General features: G+C 39.3%; 1 protein-coding gene across 1 annotated transcript in view; it reads left to right on the forward strand.

Annotated features, from left to right (window-relative positions):
• The window catches only part of THSD4 (thrombospondin type 1 domain containing 4), a 237,679-nt gene that overhangs the window by 48,865 nt on the left and 162,860 nt on the right, over nucleotides 1–25,954 (forward strand). The window contains exon 6 of the mRNA XM_014873971.2: nucleotides 17,193–17,295. Coding sequence (XP_014729457.2) covers nucleotides 17,193–17,295 — 103 coding nt within the window. The remainder of the gene's footprint in view (nucleotides 1–17,192; nucleotides 17,296–25,954) is intronic.

The following is a 25,954-nucleotide window of genomic DNA, read 5'->3' on the forward strand; positions in this document are numbered from 1 at the left end:
CTGCCTCCTAGAAATGCTGTTTTGTTTAGTGGAACCTGCACAGTGGAGATGTAACAACGGAACAGAGGATAACAAAAACACAACCTAAACAAATCAGATTTTTTCTTCTTAGTTATTATTCCCTCTTTATTTATGAATAAAGTCCATTGATTGAGACTAGAGCAGTTGATTGTAAAGGCCTAATGTCAAGAAACCTTTAGTGTATTTGTCTGGAATGGAAAACATGAAGGGCTAATTTGAGCCTCTGAGAATAGCCTCTGGGACAAATTGCTCTTTTGAAAAACACTTTCTGTTTTTTGAAGGAAATGGGAAATGACCTTAGTGCATGGGCATTAATTTGGAAAGTTTTCTGAGCTAAATTTGCTCGCTGTGTCCAAGTGATACACAAATGTCCCAGTCTTTATTTCATCCCTCACACATCAGGGCACAAAGTTGGACAGTATTCTGCCTGACTTAATGTGACAAAATTGTTTCCAGGAAAGAGGTCTTTTCAGAGGGCAAGGGGTAAGAGATGAGGAAGTTAGAAATGAGGTGGAAGAAGAAAGCAATTCGAGATTGCCAGGCTTTGGAGGAGGAAGGTTTGTAGAGGGTGTTCGTTGAGAATGACAGGTGGGCTGGAGAGTAAAGGGCAGTGAGCTTGTGGATTGGACAGTGGTGGGACATGCAGGTCAGCATGGTTTGGCCATTGGCAGATTTATTTTGATAGAAGGGAACAGGAGTGAAAATATTTTCATGTTAGTTTCAGAATCTGTTGTTTAAACAGAGTAATTCAACAGATGAAGAGAAAACATAGATGAGCTCAGTGCTGCTGTCTCTTTGCCATTGTTGCTTGTATAAATGCAGTTATAAAGAAATCTGTAGTACAGGAGACTTCAGAGCAAAGAGAAATTGTAGCTGAAGTAGCTTCTTCTAGGCATAGAACTCTACATAGTGATATTCTTTATTTAGTGCTGTTTCTATTACCCTTGGAGAGGCTGTAATTGCTATTCAGGGTTATTTTTCTCCCTAGAATGTGGTAATTAATGTAATTATAAAAAAGAAGTTGCTAAGAACAGTCTTAGTATAAGGCCAGGATGAGAGCAAAACAAGGCTGATAGTGTTTCACTTTGTTTGCTTGTTCTTCCTGATTAAATGCTTCTGCACGCGGGCTTTAATTTAATTTATCAGCAGCGACATGTACCAATGGTCTTGCCAGCAAGCAGAGAACAGTATCTTTTTATTTCTTTTTCTTCTTCAGTTCTTCCTGGAGCATACAAAAAAATTTGAAAATCTCATTTATTGGAAGTATTCTGTTAACCCTTAGTCCTGGTGTTTGGCCAGTCCCTCTACAGTTTCTCTTAAGAGCAACTAATTAATAACAAATTAAGTTAATCTGCCTTGGTCCACTAGGTCATTTCCTCATTACTGTACATTTATTGCTTTTTCATTGGTAGCTGAAGTCATTTCACATGACTGACAGATTGATTCATTAAAGGTAAACTTGGGAGGTTTGGATAGGGAGAGCCTCGGAAGTGCTTGTATTTGTTCAAGTGTTCCTGCAGGTCATTAAACCTATTTTCTTATATAAGTGGCTTCCCCTGTTCAGCACCTTACATACAAGCTCACCTCAGAACACACAGCTGCCTGTCACCCTTTTTGGCAGGAAACAAGCAGTAAACATCTCTCCTTCCACACTAACAGCTCTGGCTGATCTAACAGAAACCATAAGCTACCTGCAATACAATAGGATTCTTCCAATGTAGCTCTGTTCCTTCAGAAATAGGGAAGTGGTGAGTAAATCTCCCTTATTTTCCCCTGCATTAAAGGAGAAAGAATTATATGCATATGTGGTTGAAGTAGAATTTGAATTCAACCTGCTTTTTGGGGTTTGTCACCAGAACAAAGGAAGCAACTCAAATGGAACGTTTGTTTACTGAGCACTTTCTGTAATTAATTGTCTTGAGCATTGCCAAGTCACTGGCTCTTCATGAGTGCCTCAATGTGTGAGAATATATTTGTGAACCAACTCCAGGCTGCAGGTTGCTTGGGCAGTATATACAAGGAAGCTTTCAGGCTTCTGGATATTCCAGACTACTGAAGGTAGTCTCAGCATGAAGAGTGATGCTAAATGGATGTAAAATCTGAATTTTCATTAGCTGTGGCGTGAGGTGTGACTTTCTGACCAAGTTCATGTAGGACTTTGAAAAAGTCGAGGTAAAATGTATGAAAGAGTAACTCCTGAGGGCTCAGTGAAATATTTATGGATTCAATTTTGCTGATCTTGTCCTATTCCATTCCCAGTTGCTAGTTTGCCCACTGGTTCATGTGGATTACTGTAATGTACCTAGTTACACTGGGTTGTTTCTCTCAGTATTTTATGTGACTGGTGTTTAGCAAAAAAGTCACTTGTGTTGTGGAGAAGTGTCTAGATAGGATCAGAAGACAATGACTGCTTTTACTTTCTTGGCTTGCTTCTTCAGCTATGCCTGCTGTTAATGTGGTAGCCCAGCTATGGAAAATCTGGCTTTTGGTTCTGAATAAGAGTCCTCTGCTTGCATCTGTGCCCCTGTGTGCAGAGCTTTTGAGAATGGCACCTGAGCAGGGAAAGGGAAATAGCTGAAAAGACAGTTTTGGAAATGGAAAGAGGTTTTACAGTGGAAGAGATGAGGTAAAAGACCCAGAATCAATCCTCAGCTCTATCGTGATGGGACAAATTAAAATATTTGATTTTCCAAAGAGTCTTATTGATGATACTGATGCTGAGTTACAACTGTGCCATTGAAAAGGCTTTTTTTGGATGCAGAACCCTAATTAAATAGAATTACAATGTTCTGCAGGAATGTGTTGAGTCTATTAAACAGTGATGTGCTTTTCTGTCACCTAAGCACATAGGTAGGCATTGGCAGGGTCCCCTGGCACCTGGGATCTTGGGCCATCCACCAGCTCACTCGTGTTCTGCACAAGCAGTTTTGAAAATTTTCCACTCTATAGAAACTGAAACATTTCCAGCGTTTCAAGTTTTAGCTAAGGTAGAAATGGAAATATTTAATTTTGTATGGAACAGAAAATATAATTCTCAGACAAATCTTTTCAGAATTGGTATGGGGTGCTGCAAGTGTGCATTCTTTAAGGTAGCTGGGATGCTTACACCTTGAGGTGAAGACTAACAAAAGCCTGTGTATTTTTTAGGTGAATTTCTTTTTTTTTTTAGACTGAAAAGCCCCTTCTTATTCCCAAGGAGTTACTGTAGGGTTTATTTATTCTCATTTTGAGATCTGCATAGAGTAGGTGTTTGACATAAGTGGCAAAGTGGGGTTAAGATGACATATCTTTTCCTGAGGAAATTTAAACTTGACTTTATGTGAGGAATTTTCCGTGCAAACACTGTGGGATTGTGTGTGGGTTTGGTAGTCTGACATTCTGTGCATGTATAGGAAACGTTTTGAAAGCTTGCCTTACTTTGGGCTGTACTGTCTTTCTTTTTGAATGTTCTGCTATTTGCAGCAGAGGTGTGTAAATACTAATTTAGAATGATTCGTCACCAGTACTGGCTGAACTTACCAGAGGCTGGCACAGAGATACTGCTCTTACAGGGTCTTATGTAGTTTGATCAGTTGTCATTTGTGTACAGAAGAGTCACAGAGAGACATCTTTGATGAAGCTCTTGGACCACAATTGCTTCCTCTGTTATCTCTGCACTGTGGTTATGTGACATCCCCTTCAATATCTGAGAACCTTGTATTAGAAAGCATTTTGCATAATGACATTCTTATTAGAACTTAAATAATTATGGAAAACTGCCATAAATCATCAGGAAAAGTATGTTGGGGTAACTTTAAAAGCTCTCTCCAAGAGTCTTATTATGCAAGTGTGCTCTGTAGTTGTGGCAGTAGCACAGAGTTAACTGTTTTACAAAAATTCGTTATTACTAGGTTAATTACTAACGTAGTAAAATGCTCATAGTAAGTCCAAAATCACACAATTCAGAAAACCTTGATGTCTAGAGGCTTGTCAGTTTTAATTGAAAATTGAGTTACTTAGTTTGATCAATAAATCTAAGCCACTTTAAACTAATTAAACATCTAGGAGTCCAGGAGTCATGCCCTGTTGTGAAAGAACTGTAGAAGCACAGACCAAAAGGAAAGGTGCAGGTGAAAATTTGGTAATGTGTACATGGCTACAGCCATGTCCTGTATTCTCCAGGTCAGGGAGAAGTGACCAATGGGATCTGTAACATTCTTATGGATGAGATCTTTGACTTTATTCAAAGGCAGGAAGATATAAATAAAATCCAGTAGAGCCTAGGATAGAATAAACACCTTAAGGCCATAAAACATTCCACTGGAAAATGAAGGTTGAGAGTATGTATCAGTGATAAAAAAATCTACTAAATGTGTTAGAGTTAGCCAGTTCATTTAATGGTCATTGATATGTCTGGGAGCTGAATTTTCCAGGGAGTCTGTCAACTTCCCCATATATTTTTTCTTGATTTTTAATGTACAGGAGTACTTCAAAAGGTATGGTTGACAGTAGTAGTTCAGTATTTTATGGTACTGCAGGAAGCACTGAGCTGCCTTTTTCTTCTGTGAGGTTTACTTTGAAGTTGTGAGCCTGTTGCATGGGTTGCATGATGTAGCTGGAGGAGTCTGTCTCAAGTGAAGTGAATTTGTCTGTGAATAGCTGAAGATTCAGACTCTCCTTTTTGTGTAAGAGCAGTGTGACATTAAAATGTTCATAATCCATCTAAGTGCCTCAAAATAGAAATCAGTCACCTAAATCTTTTCTTTCCTAACTTCTTGGTGGACTTTAATAGGAGGTTTCATATAGCAGTTGGAATTGTCTGAGAAGTTACCTTGCTAATTCTTGGAGAAAATGGAATACATGTGTCTTGGAGAAAAGGAAAGAGGAAAAAGATCCACAGTTATTCCATCACTTCATCAGTTAAGAATAGCAGCATTAGCACTTAAAATCCTGTGGAATGATTTGGAAACTTCATTGGGATGCTTGTTGAAATGGAGCAGGGTTTTTGTTCTGCAGAGAAAGGACTCGGGGTGATTGAGGTTGCCTGGTTATCGTTCAGATGCAACTTCTGTGCCAAGTTTTAAAGAGGAAGCTCATCAATGAAAATTGGGACTTCAGAGTTGCAGCCAGATGGTTGCATTCCTGATATACTTGTAGTTTTGTTTTACAGTGACTGTACATTTGAGTAGTGTCATTTATCAATATAGGCAAGTATTGTGGGGGAGATTTGAAGGCATTCTGGCTTGTCTTTGTTTCTTCTTGTCAATTCATATTGACAAAAGTGTTTGTCTGAAGTTCTGGTGTGGAATATTTCAACACTCACAGAATTTGAACAAGAAATGTGCTTTTTATTCATATGTTAGCTTAATTGTATCCAGGTTTTCAAAGCAGAGGAGGCTGCAGATGTCATGGTTAATTTACAAATAACTTTTTAGTGTTATTTTTATGAATATTTGTTAGCTATTTCCATTAATTACAGGTGTAAAAAACACCGTCTGTCAGACGTCAATGTCTTCTTTGGCACATGAAAGGAGTAGCTTTTCCCTGATGCTTTTAGGACATTAATTCAGTTATTGCTGATATCAGTGCATAAGTTTAGGACATTTTCAAGCCAAATAGCATGAAAGGAACATACATTGCATGAATACAGGAAGTTGCAGTGAAACTACCACCAGTACAATCCCAGTCCTCTGTTGTACTGACCAAGGGGAGTAGAGGAAGAAGGAAGTGCAGGAGAAGCTGCCAAGGTTAAGCTGTGGATACTGAAAAAGCTGTGTGTTATTGATGCTGTCGAGTTTTTAGTTTTGTGGGTTTTGGGGAAAGGAGGTGTGTTGGTTTTCTTGTGTTCCTGGTTGGGTTGTGAGGTTTTATGTTGTTGTTTGGGTTTTTTTGCTTTTTTGGTTTTGTTTGGTTTTTTTTTTTTTTTAATTTTAGAATTTTTTAGCAGGGCTTGGAAACAGCAAATTGCCAAAACTTGTGTAAAAGGTTAGGAAACATAAATGTCAAATTATGTCTAGCAGCCTGTGTTCCTTTACCTAACCACAGACTAGGGATGGAAGTCCAAACTCTCTCTCCCAGAAGTGGTCTAAAAGGAACCAGGCACTGCAAACCCTGCAGTGTCCAGAGCAGGTGAACAAACCTTTTGCATGTGATACATTTAGAACTAACTGCCTACAGAACATTGCAAACCCCAGAAATAATTAAAATTGTGGTGAGATTAAAAAATGTCAACCCAAACCAGTCTGGTGTGCTCTGTCTTGTCTTTTCTTGCACTTCATTTGCTTCATCAGTTTTGCTGTCTGTCCAGAAGTAACACCTCTGTGGGCAGCATATTGCATGTGTAGAGACATACAAGTGTAATTAGTGAAACAGAGCTGCTTTCTAGTGATAAGTTGGTAAGACTATTTATCTTCAAACTCTTGACTTACATTTGTGGAATAAACCAATCCTGTGTTGTTTATATGTGTCAAGCAGTGTTAGATCACTGGGTGATCTGCAGGGGGAAGAGGCCAGGGAAACATCCCCTGCCTCATTCTGCAAACCAGCTTTGGCTTTTGGCTGCAGCATTCAGTGAAGTTGCCAGCCAAACCACGTACTGCTTTTCCTGAATTTCTGTTTGCATCTTCATTTGTTAAAGACAGCAAGCAATACTGATGGTCCTGCTGGCTTTTTTGAGACCTCAGTTTGGGTCACTTTCTGAGGACAGTTTTTTGCATGATTAGAGGTTTTAGTTCGAGCAGCAAAATGCCATTAGAAGGACAAAGTCAAATCTGCAGAGGTTTAGAGTTTTCAAAACTGGAGTTTTGTGAGCAATCCTCTGGTAACTCTTGTGTTAAGAAAACCATTTAATTATCTGATAATGCATTCTTTTACCCCAGGGTCCCTGCATAGATCAAGTGCTTAGTTATGAGTGATACACTACTCAGTGTTACTCTCTTTTTATTCAGCCTTTGGCTCCTTGCCCTAAAAATGCTTCTTGCAGAAGGTGAGAAAAAAAGGCTTCTTTAAGGACTAGTTGTTGATGCTATTACTGCAGTGTTTGCTTTAAAATTCACAAAGCTTCTGTGTGATAGCAAGACCTAATCTGTTGTAAGAAATGGAGCTGGCATATGGAAGAATGAGGTTTAAGAGAAATGTTCCATAATTAGTGATGCCTGTCAAGTAGTTTGAATTGAATTTTTTCCCTATGTTCAATATCATATTTATCACTTCACAATAGTCAAAGCAAAATTCGCATTGCCAAAACTGTAGTTATGATTTGGCAGCTCATCTGCAAATCAGGTCCAGAGGTTTTCATTCAGACCCCCAGAACAGAAAGTACATAGTTCACAAATTGAGAAAGGATTGGATTCAGTAATTGCACCATAGGTGACATTTTTTCCCCTCAAAACTGATAATCCAGTTGTCACTCCAGAAACTGCAGACTATCCTTCATGTTCCTTACTCTGCATGTCCTTTTATACCTCCTAGGTCTTACAGTAAATGAGACAGAGATTATGTAAATAACCCTTCTAGCTAAATATTCCCCAGAGTAAATCCATTCTGCACGCTGAATGAGTCAGAGATCACGTGGGGAAGATGGTATGCAGTCATGGAACTGACCTCACAGGCAGAAGGAGCCAAGTGATATAGTAGTTGCATGGACAGTCTCTTCTAACTTGAGATTAAACATTCTTTTAAGGCTCTGTGACTTACTTTATAGTGTTTAAACAAAGCAAAAAAGCCTTCAAAAGCAGAATGGCATCATGTGATACATCAGTATTCACAGAACTCCTCAGATCATTGCTGAGCCACTGGCAGAGGGAGTTTGCCCTCTGCAAGTACCACAGGGCAGTGAAATGCTTTGCTGAGGTGTGCTTGGGTTTTCCTCATCACAGGGGTTTCTGCCCTTTCTCCAGGGACAGCCTGTCTCTGTTCCTTCCCTCTGGCTAGAGCTGTCCCACTATTTTCTCCTCAGTCACACTTCTCACTTTCTTAATACCTTGTCTCATATTTTTCATCTTTTGTCCCCATCTCTTCTGTCTCCAGTCTCTCCTTTTTCTACTTAGTTCCCTGCTTCTTTCCAGTTTCATCCAGCTTCACTTTCTTCTTCTCAGTACCTTCTTCAGCTGACTTGCTCATCCAGCCTCATCTCTTGAATGCCATCCCAAGATTTGTCTGTTTTTCCAAAGTATTCCACACATTTCAGGTGCAGGCTCAAGTGGTTATTGAGAGCAGAAGAGAGATGTCTTAATTTTCAGTCCTTGCTCTATTACAGACCTCAGGAGCACTTTCCAATAACTGCTGCAAAACTTCTCAGCCTCTTTGAGCCTCAGGTATGGAACACACTTGAAAACAGATTGTTTCTCTAGGTTAGATGCAGAACTTTAACAAGTTTTAATTGAAAGTGTACAAAGTACATTATCAGTAGGATTTTCAAAATTCTCATGGCCTGACTATACTTGAGTAGATTTCCATAGAAAAAGCAGAGGGTGCATTCTTGACAAAAACCCAATTTCCTGGCTGACATAATTTCACTCATTAAAATAGAATAGATACTTACATTTGGAAAAAAAACCCCAGAATATTGGCAGCATGGGAAAAAATAAAACACTTTTCCCTTTTGTTTTCCTTCAAATGCATTCTGGGATGCAATGCTTCAGTCATAAAAAAGAAAAAGAGACTAAAACAGATTACAGGAGCAGGAAGTTTAGCCTGAGAGGTTAAAGTTGGACTAACTCATCAGTAAATGGATAGTGCTACCAGCTGCAGCTGTATTAAACCATTTTAAAATAAGACAAATGTATCTGCCAGTTGGTTTGAGGTGCCTTTTTTATTTTTCTTTGAAGTGTATGACCTAGGAGGAAGAAATATACCACAGAAACAGTTTAAGTATGTGTTGTACCAGAAACTCATTTTTGATGGGAACAAGAACTCTAAAATCTGAATAATGCTGCAATTTCTGTTACACTGGGTTCCTGCAAGCTCAAAGTTGTTTTAAAGTTGCATTTACATTGCTCTAAAGATGTTCACTTTTTGTGGAAAACAAATTGTTCCACATAGTAGATTTTTTTTTTTAACAAAACCAAACAAAATAAGTTGTCCCAACAGATTTATTTCAAATTCCCTCTGGTTATAGTAACAGCTATAGTTAGAGCTGTTATATAAATATAAATAACTATATTTATATATAGTTATATAATTAGCCTGTATGTTTCTCGCTCATGTAACACCACATTGACATTTGTTGCCTGGTTTTTACTTAGTCTAGAGCTTGGTCTCTAAAAATATTGTGATTACTGCTGCAATATGAATTTTTAGTTGAAAAGCAGATCGTGTTAATACCAATCAGAAACTTCCTTAAACTTTTAGTCCTGCTGGAACCATTCAGGTAGTGCCTCCTCCCACACAGACCAGTCATTGAAATGGAATGGATGCAATGGAGTTTCCAGTGAAGTTGATTGGGTTTTCACAGAGAGAACTGCTGGAGGATTACTCCTGCCCACTGCTGAAGCTGGTAGAATGAGAGTCACATAAAAACTGCTCCCCAGAAAAAACAGGCAGCTCCAAGAACAATACTTTAAAAAAAGTGTAATAAAATACTGCTGGAAACCCTTAGAGTAGATGTTTTATCACAGTGACATAATTTTCTATGAACTATGAGGACTAGATACATCAACTTTGCTTAAGGTCTGTAGACTTTGCTAAAGATGGATCAAGCATGAATTTATTTCAGGGTCTTTCATAGCTGATATTAGTGGTCCATCTCAGAGGAGAGTTTTGGAGTGGCTGATAGTTCTAGTGTGAAGAAGGCTATTGCTAGTATATTAAAGCAACTGTTCTTAGTACATAAACCTCCCATTTTGTGAGAAGGACTAATAAAACATTCTATTTTGCAGGTATATTTGAATAATGTAGACAGATGAGACAGTTCAAGATGATGAAGCTGAAAGCTTCTGTGCTAAGGCATTCTTCAATCTTGGAAGCAGATTGTGGGAGATGGAAATAGCTTTTCATTGATTTCCCTTAAAGAGGCACTAGCATGCAGTTCAGGCACCTTGAGCACTGTGTAGTGTTTCTATAAACAGATATTTGATTGGAGGGATTCTTGGACCTGTGGGATTTTTTTATGCAGCATATTTATATAGAAAAGTGATAGCACTGCTGAGACTGGGAACAGCAGCTGTAGGAACAGCAGTTGTGATTTCTGCTGCAAATGGCAAACTTTTGATGCTTGCTTGGGAGCATGGAAAGAATATTCTGTGTAAACTCCAGTCTTGATACTGAAGTAGCTCTTTGCTCGGGGCCTGAGTACTAAAAGAAATTTGGGACAGTAAAATAGTTATTACATTAAAAAAAACCCAACTTTAAAAAGACCAGTCCTCTGGTCTTTTGCTGGATCAAAAAGGACTAACAACAGTCTTCAGTTTGCAGGTGTGAATTGCCATAGCCTTACTTTCAGGGCATACCTGTGTATTTACAGCAGATACTACTCTGTTCTAGCATGGGCTGTTTCCAGTATTTGCCTTCCATTTTCTAATTGCTCAACTTCCATCTTACAGAAACCAGTTATTGTTTCTCAGAATTTTTTTATTGGTTGGTTGCTTGGGGTTTTTTTTGGAATAGTATTTGTAAAATTTTAGCATTAAACAGAACAGGAGTATTTTCTTGACACATTTTTGGTATTGCTGAAGAAATGTACTGTTAATTTTCTTATTATAGCTCCTTGATTAGCCCCTCCTGAGGTAGTAGTTCCAAACGTTTCCAGTCATGCACATTAGATCATTGGAGATGCTTTGTGGAGATGGGGTGGATGAGTGACTAACATTTTATTTAAAACCAAAGCTGGACTTGAATCTTTTACAAGTTGCTGTAAATCTGAAATAAAATAAGTTATTTTAATCAGATGGGTCTGTCAGTGAGAATTTAAAAAGAAAAAAGCCACAAACCTGTGAAGTTAAGCAGAAATACTTCTTTTTCCATCTGTTTGGTTGAGCTTTCTTCCCCGTTATTAGACAGACTGCATTTTCAGATGTAAAGTGCTACAGAATGGAAAAAACATAAAGCAGTAATAGATGCACTTGCCACATTATGCATTAATGCCTTATGTGTCTGATAGATTGCAGTTCATAAAGATCAGGTTTGGGTAACACTTCAAAGACTTTTCTAGTTAAATTCAGAGAACCTTCTTGTTGCAAAGCTGAAATCATTAATGGAAAAAAGGTTTCTCAGTTTGCAGGCTGAGAGGGCAGCAGTTCCCTGGCCCATGGCAGGGGCAGCCAGCTGGGGAAGGCAGGGACCCCATAGCTCTGCCCAGGGCCCGTGTGCCTTGATCCATATGCGGGCTCCTTGCTGCCGGCTGGCATGTGGGTAGAAAGACAATGATTTTGTATTGTGCACACATCTAAGGTCTTCCCCACCTGTGACAGGCAGCCCGTGACAGCAATGAGGGGAAGGGCTGTAACCCCCAGGGGCTGCCATGGACTGTGCCTGGCCTGGGGCTGTGGTCAGGAAAGCACAGCAGAGTTCACAGTCACTGCCACTGCTCTGCCTGTCTCCACTGCAGCAGACACCGAGGTGTAAATTCATGGCTTGAGGCAGTGCAGGGGCTGCCAGTACAGGTGCTCCTTCCTCATAAACTTGTGCAGATACCTCTGCATTCCCAGATGGAAATTCTCATTGCATGTCAGGCCAGACATTCACAGTGCACCGTCTGTGCCTGTGCACTGTAACCAGAGCTGGCTAGCACTATTTTTACTGCAAAGCTGCTCTTCACATGCATTTTAAAGTTTCTTGCACGTTTTGGTTTTTCAGGAGCATCAGTTCCATTTGAATTGTGTCTGGAACTTTGTGGCACAGATATCTAGACATATTTAATATGTCTTTTATATATATATATATATATATATATATATATATATATATATATACACACACATATTTTTTTATTTTTTTTTAGTTGGCAGACAGTTGTCCTTATGTTCTCCTACCATTTTATAAAATCAGAGTCTCCAGGATTTAAAATGGATCATTGCTCTCTTTCAGTGTGTGTTCAGCTGGACAAGACTAGGTTGCCTTGATTTGAGGTAGTACCTAAGGGGCAAGCATGGTTCTTAGCTATGCAAAGAGAAACAGTTTAGCTGGAAAATTAACATTTGAAGCATCCCACATTCCACTTTCTTTCATGGACTTGGAACTTCTGTAGCTTTCAGGAGAAACAAGACTCCAGCAGTGCAGAGCAGAAGTTCCAAGTTCACTGCAGATGTGGTGGCTTCTTGTGTAAAGAACTGGAATTTAGACTGTGCATATTGAGGGACACAGTGCATTTAGGAATAAGCTCTGCAAAGGAAAGAACGATTTTCAGATTACTGTTTCAGAAACAAGTATTTAAATTATTTTCCTTTGGAGATGTGTTTATCTTTTGGGGTGCCAAAGGATTAATATGATTATATAGAACCACTACAAAAATGAAAACAAGAGTACAACTAGATTATTTGGACTTAATTGAACATGTAGTATTGCATACTGGGAAAATATTAAATTATGAATTATGTCTGAACCTGGAGAATCAAGAAGGGATATGGGGCCTTGTAAAAAGCATTTGCCAGTTACTGTAGGTCATAAGAATGAAACATTGCCAAAAATCTTAGTCAATGTTTTAATTGCCTGTAGAGTTGGTTTCAAATCAGCCCCTTTGCACGTTTCTAGGAGTGTGTTATCTCAGTGCAGCTTTGACACAGCTTTGCTAATGGCAGATGTGAGCCCACATCTGCTGGAAGACTGATGATTTTCTGGTGTTTTGCCAGCACTTCTTTAATTAACCCAAGTGTCAAGGATTTGTTTAAAAGTGTGCTTTTCAAATGTTAACCAAAAGCTGAAAAGCTAGCAGGGTGGTTTCTTTGTTTTACAGTCTTAACTGTACTAGCAGCTCATTTTAAGAAAACTCTAATGGTACAGGGCAAAGAAAATACTGTGCCTCAGACTACTTTCATACCTGCATATTTGAGAAGAAATTGAAGCATAAATAAAGCTACTGTTTCCAAAGTACAAAGTTTCTATCAACAGCAGGCACAGTGTATTTCAAGAAGTTTGGCCCGAGGTCCCACAAGACAAAGGGATACTTCCAAAATTTAGTCTGAAGTGCTGCCTCCCTCATCACCACAGAGCTGTGCTGCTGCTGGTAATCTACTCATGTTCTGAAAGCAGGGGAAGAAAAGTTGGCCCCGGTGTCCTCCTTGAAACAGCAGCAGAGACAGCTCTGAAACACCTTATTTGTGTGAAAATCCCAATAGCCAGCACTTTGAGGGCACTTTGCTGAATGTGACCCCACACGCTAAATTTGCATCATTGGTTTGTCCAAGCAGCATATTTTAAGTAGGAGAAACATCATCTAAAAATATACAAAATTATGCATTCTAGATGCTGTATTTAATTTTACAGTGCACAACTGAAAGAAGAATTTAAAAACCCTCTCCCAGCAGAGAGTATATATTTCTAGGTAATTTATATCTGCCTCTACACAAAGAAATCTGAGATTTACCTTAGTAGATGCAAAATATATTTTTTGCTGCTTTGGCCTCGCTACATCTGGTTTAAAAATGAGATTTTATTTCTTTTTTTACAAACATCCAAAGAGGCCATCCTATTTTCTGTATCAAAACCCCCATGAAAAACTTCAGGTAACTCCCTCAGTAACCACAGGACAAAATTTTTGAGAAAAAAAAAAAGAAATTCCAGATCTGTCATTAAGAAAACACTGAACCAAAGTCAACATTTTGTTTGTTTACAAGTCCCTAGCAGGCAGCACGATTTTAATGCCCTCATGTCACTGAGGGAAACCGAGGGAGAATCACACAGTAAGTTAAATATTTTAGCAAAGTTCATTCCAAAAATCTCTGGGAAATTTTGGAAAGAGATCTGGGCTGTTTAAATCCTAGTAGTCTGGCTTAGCCAGAGGAACATTCTTCACCTGCAGCCATGCCAAGGTGCCTGCTTGTTGCAGCACAGGGCTGGGCAGAGGAGCTGGGCTGGGCTGAGCTGACCTGAGCTGAGCTGAGCTGGGCTGGGCAGGGGAGTTGGGCTGGGCTGGGCTGATCTGGGCAGAGGAGCTGAGCTGAGCTGGGCTGGGCTGAGCTGGGCAGAGGAGCTGGGCTGAGCTGGGCTGGGCTGGGCTGGGCTGGGCTGGGGATGCTGCAGCCCAAGGGCTGCATCCTCAGCACCTCAGCTCTGTGTGTGTGAGCTGGGAGCAAATGGGGATCTCTGGAAGGGACAGCTGTTAGACACTGTAAATAGAACCTGTCTTTGGGCTTGCCATCTTATCACACATGATTGTTGCTGTATTTTAGGAGATTTAGTCAAGCTATATATGACAGAAATAGTAATTACATTGAAGTGTAAAAATAGCTTGTACTCCCAGGGAATAAATAAAAAAATCTACAGGAACTCCTATACTGAAGCTTCACTTTTGATTGTACAGAGTCATACGTTTTCATTTTAGTGCTTTTCTGCCTACAAAAGTGCTAAAAAGCCAGACAGGCCAAGAGAAAGTGCCTGGCACTCTTAGGTCTTCTGAGAAAGGCTCAAGGATTTCATTTTCAGGGAGGCTGAGCTGTAGGCAGCATAAAACTGTCATTGCATTCAGCTGAGCATTAACAATTTTGGAGGGGTTAGTAAATGGTGCATAGATGTTAACTAGTATATATGTGGAGTATAATACAACTCTTAAGCCTTGGTGATTCATGTAGTAATTTTGCCTAGCTGTATTTCATAGCTAAAGAATATTTTAGAAGACATTAAAAATAGAATTAATGAAGAACAAAGCAAAGTGCAAAGTGTTTTTGCAGACCAATTTGCTCATTTTTTTCCTCAAAATTTTATATTGCAGTTAAACCTTGATGAATGAAATGAAGGGCAGCTGAATTGGGGCTTCTGAAGTAGCAGAGATATTCTGAGTTAGCCTGTTCTTCTGATTTTTGCTTGATCCACACAGAGTTTAGTGTATTTGTCTGTCCTTTGTCCTGCTTTAAAGCACTTAGGTCTCTGTCTTGTGGGCAACTGTCAGTAAGTTTAAAAACAGAAATTGTAGCTAAATGAAAAGGATCTTAGAAGGGGTGGGTGTCACTATTTGTTGGCAACAGCAATGAATATTTTGATATTTTTACTCATACATTGCCTGCAGTTGGTATGAGCGGGGTGTACAGGAAATGGTCTATGAGCCAGAAATACTGGTACACGAGAGCATGAGCTCAAGGGTCAGAAAAGGAAAAACAAGAAACAACTCAACTTCACAACAGACTGGTAGAAAATGTGTGCCAAAAACAGAGAAAAGCATTCCAGAAAGAAACCCTTCAGGCTGACTTCTTGGCTGGTGCAAACTGATATTTGTTCTGCTGTAATTTAGTGCAGTGACCTTAATTTATGCCAGCTCAGGTTCTGTCCCTTCACCTTTAGGCTTTGTGCAATGATTGGTTTCTGTGAAAAATACATTTTCTTGCCTTGGTTGGTTGTTGTGGTGGGTAAATGTTCTACATTGCTGTGCCACACACAGAAGGAGCTGTGCTTCAGTTGTGGGAATATAGACTTGCTTTCTGCATTTGGAACTGAGAAGGCTTTTGGTCCCACCCTTCCAATGTGGTCGATGTGGTGGTTCATGGTCCTATTTTTAGGGAAAGCTTTTTTTTATAATGTTTTAATTTTTTTTTTTTAATTAGAGGGTTTGTTGAGGAAAGCATTATTTGCATGTACTTGGAGATCTCAGGAGGGTGGGCGAAGAAGCACAGATGGCTGCTTGGCCAGCAAGAGTGTTTGTTCTAGAAGATTTGTTACCAAGATTTTAATGGAAGATAAAGTAGTCCATGAACCTTCCCTGGGGCATGTCTTTGGTGCAGTTTACAGCCCACTCACAAACTCTGACGTCTTTGATCCAGTTACAAGCATCTTCTCATGGAGGTGGTGGGTACAAAGCAAGAACTCCTCTGAGACCTCTGATGTGCCTGGCTTCCCCAGCAGCCAGCCAATCTTTTCTACTATACAGACACAGCAGAACTGACTTGTAGTTGCAACAAGAGTTGTTTTTAGTGATTCTCTTCTGTTCCATTTGAAAACACAGTTATTTAGTCGTGCTGTTTTCATAGAATGTTATCTCTAGCTTTCCCTTGAAATCTGTCATATAGAAAAAGTACTCTGCTGTTCTAGTCGAGTACTTAATGTGATTTCTGCTGTTTTTGAATAGTATTTTTAATAGTCATTTTTATTATCTAAAGGCTGTGGAAAAAAATGCATCTGTGCCCAAATCTTGCCTATTTTCTCCAGGCATAGAAGTTGTTCTAATTAACCCCCTGGATTTGGTAGAAGTCTTTCTCCCCTTTGTATGCACCCACACACAGAGTGATCTTCTGCTGAAACTGCAGTAAATCGTAGGATTCAGGCAGAACAAAGTCATTAAGTATTTAGTTTATATTTGCTTTTGGAATCTACTTCACATGCAAACAAGGCTTGTCTGCCAAAGGTGTGCATTGCAGGTGACCTAAGGGAGGATGCTCCTTCCACCTGTAAAACCTGCCCTGCCTCAATACCTGTGTGCACACCTGCTTGTACAGAAACGGCTCTTTAGCTCCAAAACTCCTGTACCAGCTGCAGGATCTCAGGATCTGAAGGCATGAGTTAAAATGCAAAGTCATGCAGTGACTGTAATAGAGGCATGTAAAAATACAAAAGGGGAAGTGGAATTACGGTATGGAAGCATAGGATGAGAATAAGAAGCTGCTGTGGTCAGCTTTTAGTAAGTTATGAAAGCATGTACACTGAATGTTTCAACTCTGTTGAATCTGAGCCCAAAAAGTTAATGATGAAAAATGTGAAGCTGTTGTGAAAAGGAAGTAATTCTAATCTAATATTGAATTTATATTGAAGTGTTGTGCTGTTGCTGAGGAAAATGACAGCTCAATAAAAGCTTTATTTTTTTTTTTTGATAGAACTGTTGCTCTGTTAACTTCACAAATTAATTTTCTTCAACAGGCACTTTTGATACTGTTACTTAACAGCACAGCTTGTTACCTGTTTTAAAGAGGTCTCCTGATGTTTATGTCATTAATCTGGATTAAAATTTTGCAATGCCTTCACTAATCTTACGAACTTCATATTAATATGAAGGCAAAAATAACTTTGCTGTTGATTATAATGCTACTTTTTATATTTTTTTTTTATCTGAACAGATGTGTCCTGAAAGCAGCAGGAATATTAGAGAGGTACAATGTGCATCATACAATAACAAGCCATTTATGGGTCGATTTTATGAATGGGAACCTTTTGCAGAAGGTAAGGGAAAACAGCTTGGTTTTGCATTATTATACAGATTGTGTTTTGGGAAGGCAGATGTGGTTTTTGCTTAGTGGGACCATCAGGCAGCTTTGATCCACAGCTGATGTTACCTATTTTTACAGCTGAACATGAGTCAGTGCAGATGAAGGTAGGTTTATATCTGACACCCACTTAGATCTGATAATGTTTGTTTCTAATGCAGCCATATCTCAGTCCTCAACTTATCTGTTGTGGGCAAAGTGAAGACTGGCAGAGCTGCTCCTCTTTATGTTTCTAGTTAAAGCCATGTTTGGCTTTGTGAAGTTGCCCAAAAGGAAGTTTCAGAGCTGTACACCTGTGGCACTTTGTAGCAGGCATTTAGGCAGAACAAGGAGCCAGGCACTCCAGCAAGCACATGGCTGAAGGCACATTCTGCACACAGATCACTTCTGCAAGGTGGCTTTGAAGATTTAGGATGTGTTAGCTTTGATGCATCCCTTTTCAAACCCCACTTGAGGAGACCCAGCCAGTGCTGATCCAGCTCAGCCCACCTCCCTCTTCTTGCTTCCTACACAGCAGCTTTGACTCACTCTGTCTTCTGCCAGGAAAGATGAATCAGGGGATCTAGAACATGGCATGATCATTTCTTTTTCCCTCCCCTGCATAGCACATCTTGCTCCTAATGTTTATACTGGATCAAGAAGGGCAGTTAAACTGTAATTCACAGCACTGTCTTGCTGGTGAGTTAAGTGTAATTATTGTTATTTTTAAAAAATACTCGTATTTTTATTTCTCCATCGTTCAGATTGGTGCAGCTGCATTTCTAACCCACTTTATCTGCTGCTCCAACATAAACTTTTGTCTTTATTAAAAAAGTCATATTAGAGGGACTATAAACCCTATGAATTTAGAGTATTTAATGAAAAAACCTAGTTTGTGTGGGAAAACCAGTAGCACATGATGACTTTAAGGGCAGGATTTGAGAAGAAGGGTCCAGTTGTGGCAGAGGGAAAACATCACAGTGACATAACCATAAAACCTGTAAGGAAGTTTAGTTCTACAGAAATAATGAATGTTTTAATCATACAGGTAATTGAACTCTTTAATTTGAAATCTTAAGTTCAGTTAACTTTCATTTTTAATTGTGATAAATTCATAACCTTTTGATGGCTGGATAAAAGAATCTATTGAAAGGAGAGAGCCTACTGGTTGACTGAAAAGGGTGACTTTCTGGGGACCTTGCCACAGGTGTCTCTTAGTGAAGAATGGCTGCATTTGTTGAAAGGAGGGAGACACCTGCAGACTTTTTTGTCAGAAATTCTCTATAAGGTTAAAGATGGAATAAAGTCCTCTCCAGGAGAGCCTGTGCCTATATTTTGTCTTCAGAAGGATACCTGGATTGTCTTGTGCATCCAAAATACATCATCAAATGCAGTATTTTTAAATCAACAACTGCAAAAAATCCTGGATAGCTACACTCTCTTGCTTTGATTTCTGTTGGAAAATGTCAGCCAGGTATGTGTAATACACAGCCTTTTAAGCAGCAGTCCTAGCCCTGGGTTTCTGTTCCAGCTGGTAGAGTTACACCCGTGCAGGCTCAGATTCTGGGAGCTCTGCTCTCTGCAGTCCTGCAGGGATCTTGGGCTTTACTGGCCTGGTTGCTCTTCAAAATGCTGACCAGTGAGGGCTGCTCCCATGTGTGCAAAACTTGAAAGAACTGAAAATGTGTTCTTTATGGACTTGGCTTTTTTCTTCCTTCTAGCTGAAGGAAGTTACAAGGAGAAAAATACTGCAAAATTTGAGAAATTTCATATTCTTAGAGAAAATAGATTTTTTTGCAAATCAGAGCTTGGTCCACTGTGAGTCAGACATGATTTACCCCTAACAGATATTGAGACTCTTCCATCAAAGTAAAGAAAATGTTAAGTTTAAATGGAAAGAATTCTGTTAATTTTTTGTTTGTTTTGCTATTTTACAGAGAATTTTTAATGGGGAGTTTTCTAAAACGCATACTTGACCAAGCATTCTCTCCAAATGATGTTTTGGTTTGCTTTTTGTTCTAAAGACATCAGCTCTAGTTTCAGAGCTCCCCTTTCAGGTGACTGCACTTGTTTGCAGGGCAGGACATTTATTTCCCAGGAATCCTGGCTGTTCCAACGTGTGTGTTATTTTACATGTGCAGCTGTGGCTTGTGTTGGGCTGACTGGATGTTGGCTCCAGAGGCAATGGCAGCAGCGGGGACGTGGCTCAGGGATCATCACAGTGGTGTCTGTACACATGATTTAGTTCCACTTGGTAGAGTCAAGATGTCTTTGGCTTAAAATGCTGGATGAAGCCATGTGAATTTCTAGGAACGGAGCCACGCTCAGATCTCGGGGCTGTTTGAAGAGCTCGTGCTGGCAGGCGGGAGGGCTGTGCAGAGGGAGCACAGCGAGAGGCGCCGCTCCCGCTGCGGCTGCACCGGGGCAGCGCCTTCACCTGGCCACAGGCAGCAGCTCTGCAAGGCTGGCAGCCTCTCTTCCCTTCCTCTGACTGCCACGCCTGGCTTCTCCTGTGACCTCTGCTCTTGTGTTTGGTGCTGAGTTGTCACAGAGCCTCTAACACTGCATTGCTCCTGGGAGCAGAGTCAACTGGGATGCAAATTCCTGTGGCTGAAAGCAGGGTGTGTCAAATGGCACTGATGTCACTGCTGCATTTTCTGTGGGGGGAAAATATGTGTCCCCACTGTCCCCCAGTATCATTGTTGCCAAACCTAATGACTGATGGGCACCACAAAGAGAGGTTCAAAATCAGCTGGGGCAAAAGAGGCTGACAGGGCTGGGAATCAGCACCCAGCCTTGTGATAGGCCAGGAGGCAGTTTCAGCTGGCTTCTCTTTATTTGAAATGTGTCAGAATCCAAACATTGAGTGAATGGAAGGATATTTGGTCAGCATGGCTTTTCTTGCTGAACTTCAATGGTACTCTGTCCTCTAAAATGACACTCATGTCAATACTCCATCCTGAAGCTTGTGTTGTGTTCAGGGAAGAACTCACTGTACAGGTAAATATGTACATGCTTTAAAATAATTTATCAGGTCACTTTTGTCTTAAAATACCTTCTAGTAGCCTGATTTCTAGCTAGAGATGTCTGCCTGCTATATCTGGGATAAATATAAGCGCTGAAGAAAATAAAATTTATAGTGAAATTCCACAAGTGTCTAGTAAATACTGCAGCTTCAATACTTTGTGTCAGACAAGAGGCATTTAAGATGTAGTCTGAATCAGTTTGGGTATTAAGATGGAAACTGAAGAGTAATGCAAAGCTGCTGAATTTATTGATTAGTAGTTTTTTTCTTGCTGGATTTTAACCAACAGCTTTCACTCATTTTGAATGACAAAATAGCTTCTTCTAACAGAAGACACTGAATGAGGTCTGATTAATATGATTCAAGTAATTATAAAATGGAAGAAAAACCTAAAACCTCTTAAAAATCTTGGTCAGGTGCTGAGAGTGGCAAGTAGCATCAAGCACTTGGAGTACCATCAATAAGATGTTTTGTGGAGTATTTTCCATTCAGTGATGGAACAGCTGAAAGCTGTTCCAAGGTCAAGCCTGAATGTATTATGTTTGTTTTCAATAGTTTAGTGTGAGGTTTTTCTTCTCTTAGAATTGTGAGATATGTTTATAAACAAATTATAGATATATATTGTGCACATTATTAGAGCAAGAATTCCTTCAGTGTCCACTGCTGGGGTTCATTACATCTTAGTATGGAACCATTCTAGGAACTCTGTGAAGGTAGATACACATGGAAAAACCTAACATTTGTGTCATCTGGTTAGGTTAACTGGAAGCAGAACTTGAGAGTACTCAGAGAATTGATTGCTGTGTGTGGTCAGGAAGGTGGGCCCTGGTGTTTCCTGAATGCCTGTGATCCTTGGCAGTGCAATCCTTGAGACCCAGAGGTAACAGAGTCCCAGTTTATTAATGCTTGGCCTTCCCTAATTTGTGACTGCCAGTTCCTTGGGGCTCAGGGGAGGCTCTGCTGAACCACATTCTCTCAGTGTGCTATACTTGGACAACCTAATGTTTTCACCTGGAGGACAAGAAGTCATCTAACTCTTCTATTTATACTTTCTCTTATTTCTAGTTAGTGAACACAGAGACACACATATATCCTGCAAATATATATGTATGTGTACATATATATACTGGGAATCTATATACATTATCTCTAGAAATAATCCAGCTGTGCTGCAGTTCACCCAGCTGCAAGGTATTATATTCAATGAGGCAACTGCTTGAAGTCTTCATTTCTCCTTGCAGCAGACCATACTTCTCTGCTTCTCTTTTGCCTCCACCTGTTAGAAATCTTCTTGATTGTTTCTATTCTGTTCTGTGGCTAGTTGTTCTTTACAGTGCATGTCCTTTAATTGCATGGGCTTTATTTTCTAAGACAATTTTTTTGCTTCTCCTGTTTTATGTGAAATGCTGTAGGCAGACAGATTCATCAGTGAGGCATCAGATGCTTTTGGGAGACTTGGAATGTAATGAGTAGATGATGTTTATATTTATTGATTAGTTACAACTCAGATAGTGCCTGCTTCCAATACAATAGATACAGGACATCCTGAAACATATACCTGTAATTACTGACAAGAGCTTAGGCACTATAGACATAAAATTTCTCTTAAATTCTGATGGAATATGGTCTCTGATTTCCTTCAGACTCAGTGGAAATCCTTTGTGAGGCAGTGAAATATCCATTTTTCACACATTACTGAAAATACTATTTCACTTTTAAGTGAAATGTCCTTGAAATATTGCTCACTTATGAGACTAGAATTTATTCAAATGCAGAACAGGAAGTTCACTTATACTATGTCACTGTTTTCCGCTTTATTTATTGCTGGCTTGTGAATGGATCACAAGAGAAAGCACATGGAAGTTTGCAACTTTAAAAGTAGGGTTGTGGTAAAGTATCTGAGGCATTTCTTTGACTTCATCTATAAATCTGCTTCCTGAACATCTGTTGTATTGAGCTTGACCTGGAAATTGTAAATATCCTGTGTATTACTGAAATATGTAACTACGTCTATAGAAAGATTTAATTTAAAAAATTGCTGAGATATTTATGTATATGGAAACCTAGTGCTTCCACATGGCAGCATACCTTTTATAGTTATTCTTTCTGTATAATTTTATTAATACACATATTTTGATTTGCATTTGTAAGAAGCTTAGTGATATTAGAGCCTGGTGTTTACCCTTGATTCTGTGGTTTGTTACAATAATTAATAATGCATATGTATTTTTAAGTGTACTGTTTCAAGCAGAGCTTGCCATACTCTGGTGACTGAAATGAGCCATTTCCCTGTAATAGATCACATGTACCACATGTAATGTTTCTAATTCATTGTGCATACTTTAATTTCCTCACTTTTCTACTTGCTGTTTGGAGGAGAAAGTGGGTTAAGAGTGGTGAGAGCAAGAAGTGGGTGTTTATAGATGGACACCTGGATGAGCCTCAAGAATTGGAAATGGTTGTTAGTGCCTTTAGGAAAATGGGAAATTACATCCATCAAATGTTGTCATTCATCTGTAAATTCAAGACACTCTGAAGTGCAATGGAACATAAACCATCTAAACAGAATGTATTTGTAAGACAGGAAAGTGAGAGAAGGGAGATGAGTAGACAGGCCTTAGATAAATGTAGCCTAGGTTTGCTGTAAGAGACACTGCCCTCTGTGTCCAGGTGACCAATATCTACAGATGCATTTTAGAGTATCTGACCTGTCCAGTTGCATTAATTGTGAGTTGGGGAAATGTCCCAGGAAGAATTATGCCCTCATTTCAAAGCACAATTTTTGGCTCTTTTGTTTGGAGCAGAAAGCTAAGGACAGATGTTGTGGCTTTCGGACTCAGATGTAGAAAGAAAATTGTGTCCAGATTTTGTGGTACTGAAGATTCTTAGGCTAGAAAAGAATGTAGAAGGAGGATTTGTTATTTGCAAAGCAGTGTGGTAGTGAGTGGTACAGATACTTTGATAAAATTTGTCTGTTTTATCTATTAGTGTCCCTTGAAACAAGATGCAGGTGTCCAATATTCAGAAATGAATTAAAAACACCTCCACCCCATAAAATGGAGTAAATGTAATGCTTTGATCCACCAAACATATTGGTATTAAGTACTTAGTAGCTTTATCACAACTTTCTCAATGTCTGACTTGGCTGTCAGGCAAAGTCTGTAATAAGCAGGACTACATGAGTCAACAATATGTGAGCTCATGTAATCAGTCTGTACCAGTCATCTGTCTGTGTTCTTCCATAGCTTCATCATGTGCAGTGGCTGTGCAGAGCAGCCTAAAACTTGCTGCAAGTGGACAGCTGAGGATTTGGATCCCTTTGATTTGGGGAGCAGTCTGAGTTGTGTAAAGATGGGCAAGAGAATACCCTGGAAAAAGAGGCCTGCTAGGGATCCAGGGTATGGATGTGATTATCCAGGAGTGAAAATGAGCATAGAGCAAGGTTGCTTTAAATTAACATACCCTAAGAATTTAACCTGCCCTGGCAATTCCCGGGGTTGGTCTCTATCTTTTCTGAGTTCTCCATTTTGGATCAAGGACAGCTTTCTCAGCAGCAAAACCTCTGGCATGTATGAATAAGAAATAAAGATTATGCTGGTTCCTCTTTTCTGTCAGTTCTCCCAAAGGTTATGTGGTAACCTATAGTCCTACCCAGTGGGAGGATTAAAAAAATCTTTTGGAATCTCCATTTCATTTTGTAGCACCCAGTCTTTTGTATGTTGGGTTTGCAAAGATAAGGGAGAGAACAAATCAAGATTTGAATGTGTTATTTCTCCCACTCTGTAATGAGTGGTTACTGTGTCCAAGTAACTGTAACTGCAAAACAAGTGCTGTGCTTTGGGATGCTTCGGTCTTGTTTGCAGGTATTGTCTGTTGACTCCTATTGTCCATGGGAAAAGTCCTCCATTAAGCTTCAGAGACAAAAAAAAAAAAAAAATCACTCAAAAAAATTTGCCTTTGCTGTTGAAACAACATTTTTACTTCCTTTGAATTCTTTATAGCAATACACCAATGAAAAGAGGGCATCCTGTCCTTATTCCTACACCTCTTTGGGGATACAAAAAATGAGTCTTAGTCTGAATTCTCTTAAATCTGTTCTGTTTGGTTATAGATTCCTTTTGTAGCAGAGCCATGCAGGATCAGATGCTCTGAGCAGATGTATTTTACAGCTTCACAAGGAAAATATTTTGTATGAGTTCCACGTTTGTAGTCCTAGGAGTCCTTGTCACACAGATCTGCATAACCATTTCATGTAGTGTGATGACAAGAATGGGGCAGAGCTGGGGTTCACAGTGTTCTGCAGGTATACACTGCTTGCATCAACCCCAGTGTTATTGCCCCATCTCCCAGATTTATGAAATAGTCTGGAGAATAAAATGGAGCTGCAAGGTCAGGACTGTGTAATCATTTTAGTGTGTTATGCATTAACTTTGGGGAATATTGAATAAATGGGGCAGCAGTTAAGCAAAGGATTATCAAGACATATTCCATTTTTGTTGTTAAATGCATGAAATATTTATTCAACACATTTCTTGTACAATTCAATACATTTCTTTTACAATTTGAAGTTTTAAAAATCGAGTGAATACACTATCTTTGACTCAATTAATGTGTGGAAATAGTTTTTGTTGATTCAATTATGAATTTCAAAAGGTTTTAAAATAGTTTCATAGTATTTTCCATGTGTTTGATTTCAGTAAAGCTTTCACATTCATCTATTCCTGCCAAGAGCAGTTGTCCTAATGTGGTGGTGTGTGTGTAGCAGGTTGCAGAGCTCCCAGTCAGGTTGCTGCTAAAGTTAAAGAAAAGCAATATAAATATAACTTTTTATAGGTCCTAATGGTATAAGAATTGTTAAGGTTAGCATGAGTTTTTCCCATTCACTTCAATGGCTTTTGGATGAGGTAATTTAGAAGAAAATTCCACATGTAACTAAAAAAGTGAACAGAATTGAGGTCTGATCCTGAAAAATTTTGTTGCAGGCTGATAATATCCAGATTTCTTTGTTTTCAAAGCGTTGGTGTATACATAATTCCATGGAGGCTCAGGAACTCACTAGAAATTTTCACAGTTTCTTTGAAAAATGATGAGTTCAAAGAGTGCACCTGCAGCCTCTACTCTGCTCAGAGGTTCAGGGAGCTGTTTGTGAGTCTGGGCATGGTTCTGCTGGGTGAGTGTATGAGCAGGGACTCAGGAAACAGTGACACAAACATGGGAGTCAGACTCTTTCATTCTGTGAACAAATTACAAGTACACAAAGAAGGGCTTTAGGATCATCTCAGAGACCAAAGTAGTTTCCTTCTTTACCCCTCCCCAAAATGTCTCTGTCTTTTGTTTTACTGTATGTATTCCTGAGTAATTAAAATGATGACTAGAAATGAAACATTTATTCTACCGAACTTTTAAAGGATTGACAGTTGTCCTGAAAAGTGAAAATAGTATTGTATTTCTAGTTTTAAAAAGCTCCAAACACTGAAGTAATGGAGAAATGGAGAAATGAACTATGAAAGGGGTCCTATGTGCTTGGAAGACTGATATCTTCTGAGTATGTTACATTATGTTGAAAGAATTACATATTAAGATACTTTTCACATATAGTTTGTTCATTTTG

This window comes from Sturnus vulgaris, chromosome 13, assembly GCF_052056855.1.
Source record: "Sturnus vulgaris isolate bStuVul1 chromosome 13, bStuVul1.hap1, whole genome shotgun sequence".
Classification (NCBI taxonomy): Eukaryota; Metazoa; Chordata; class Aves; order Passeriformes; family Sturnidae; genus Sturnus; species Sturnus vulgaris.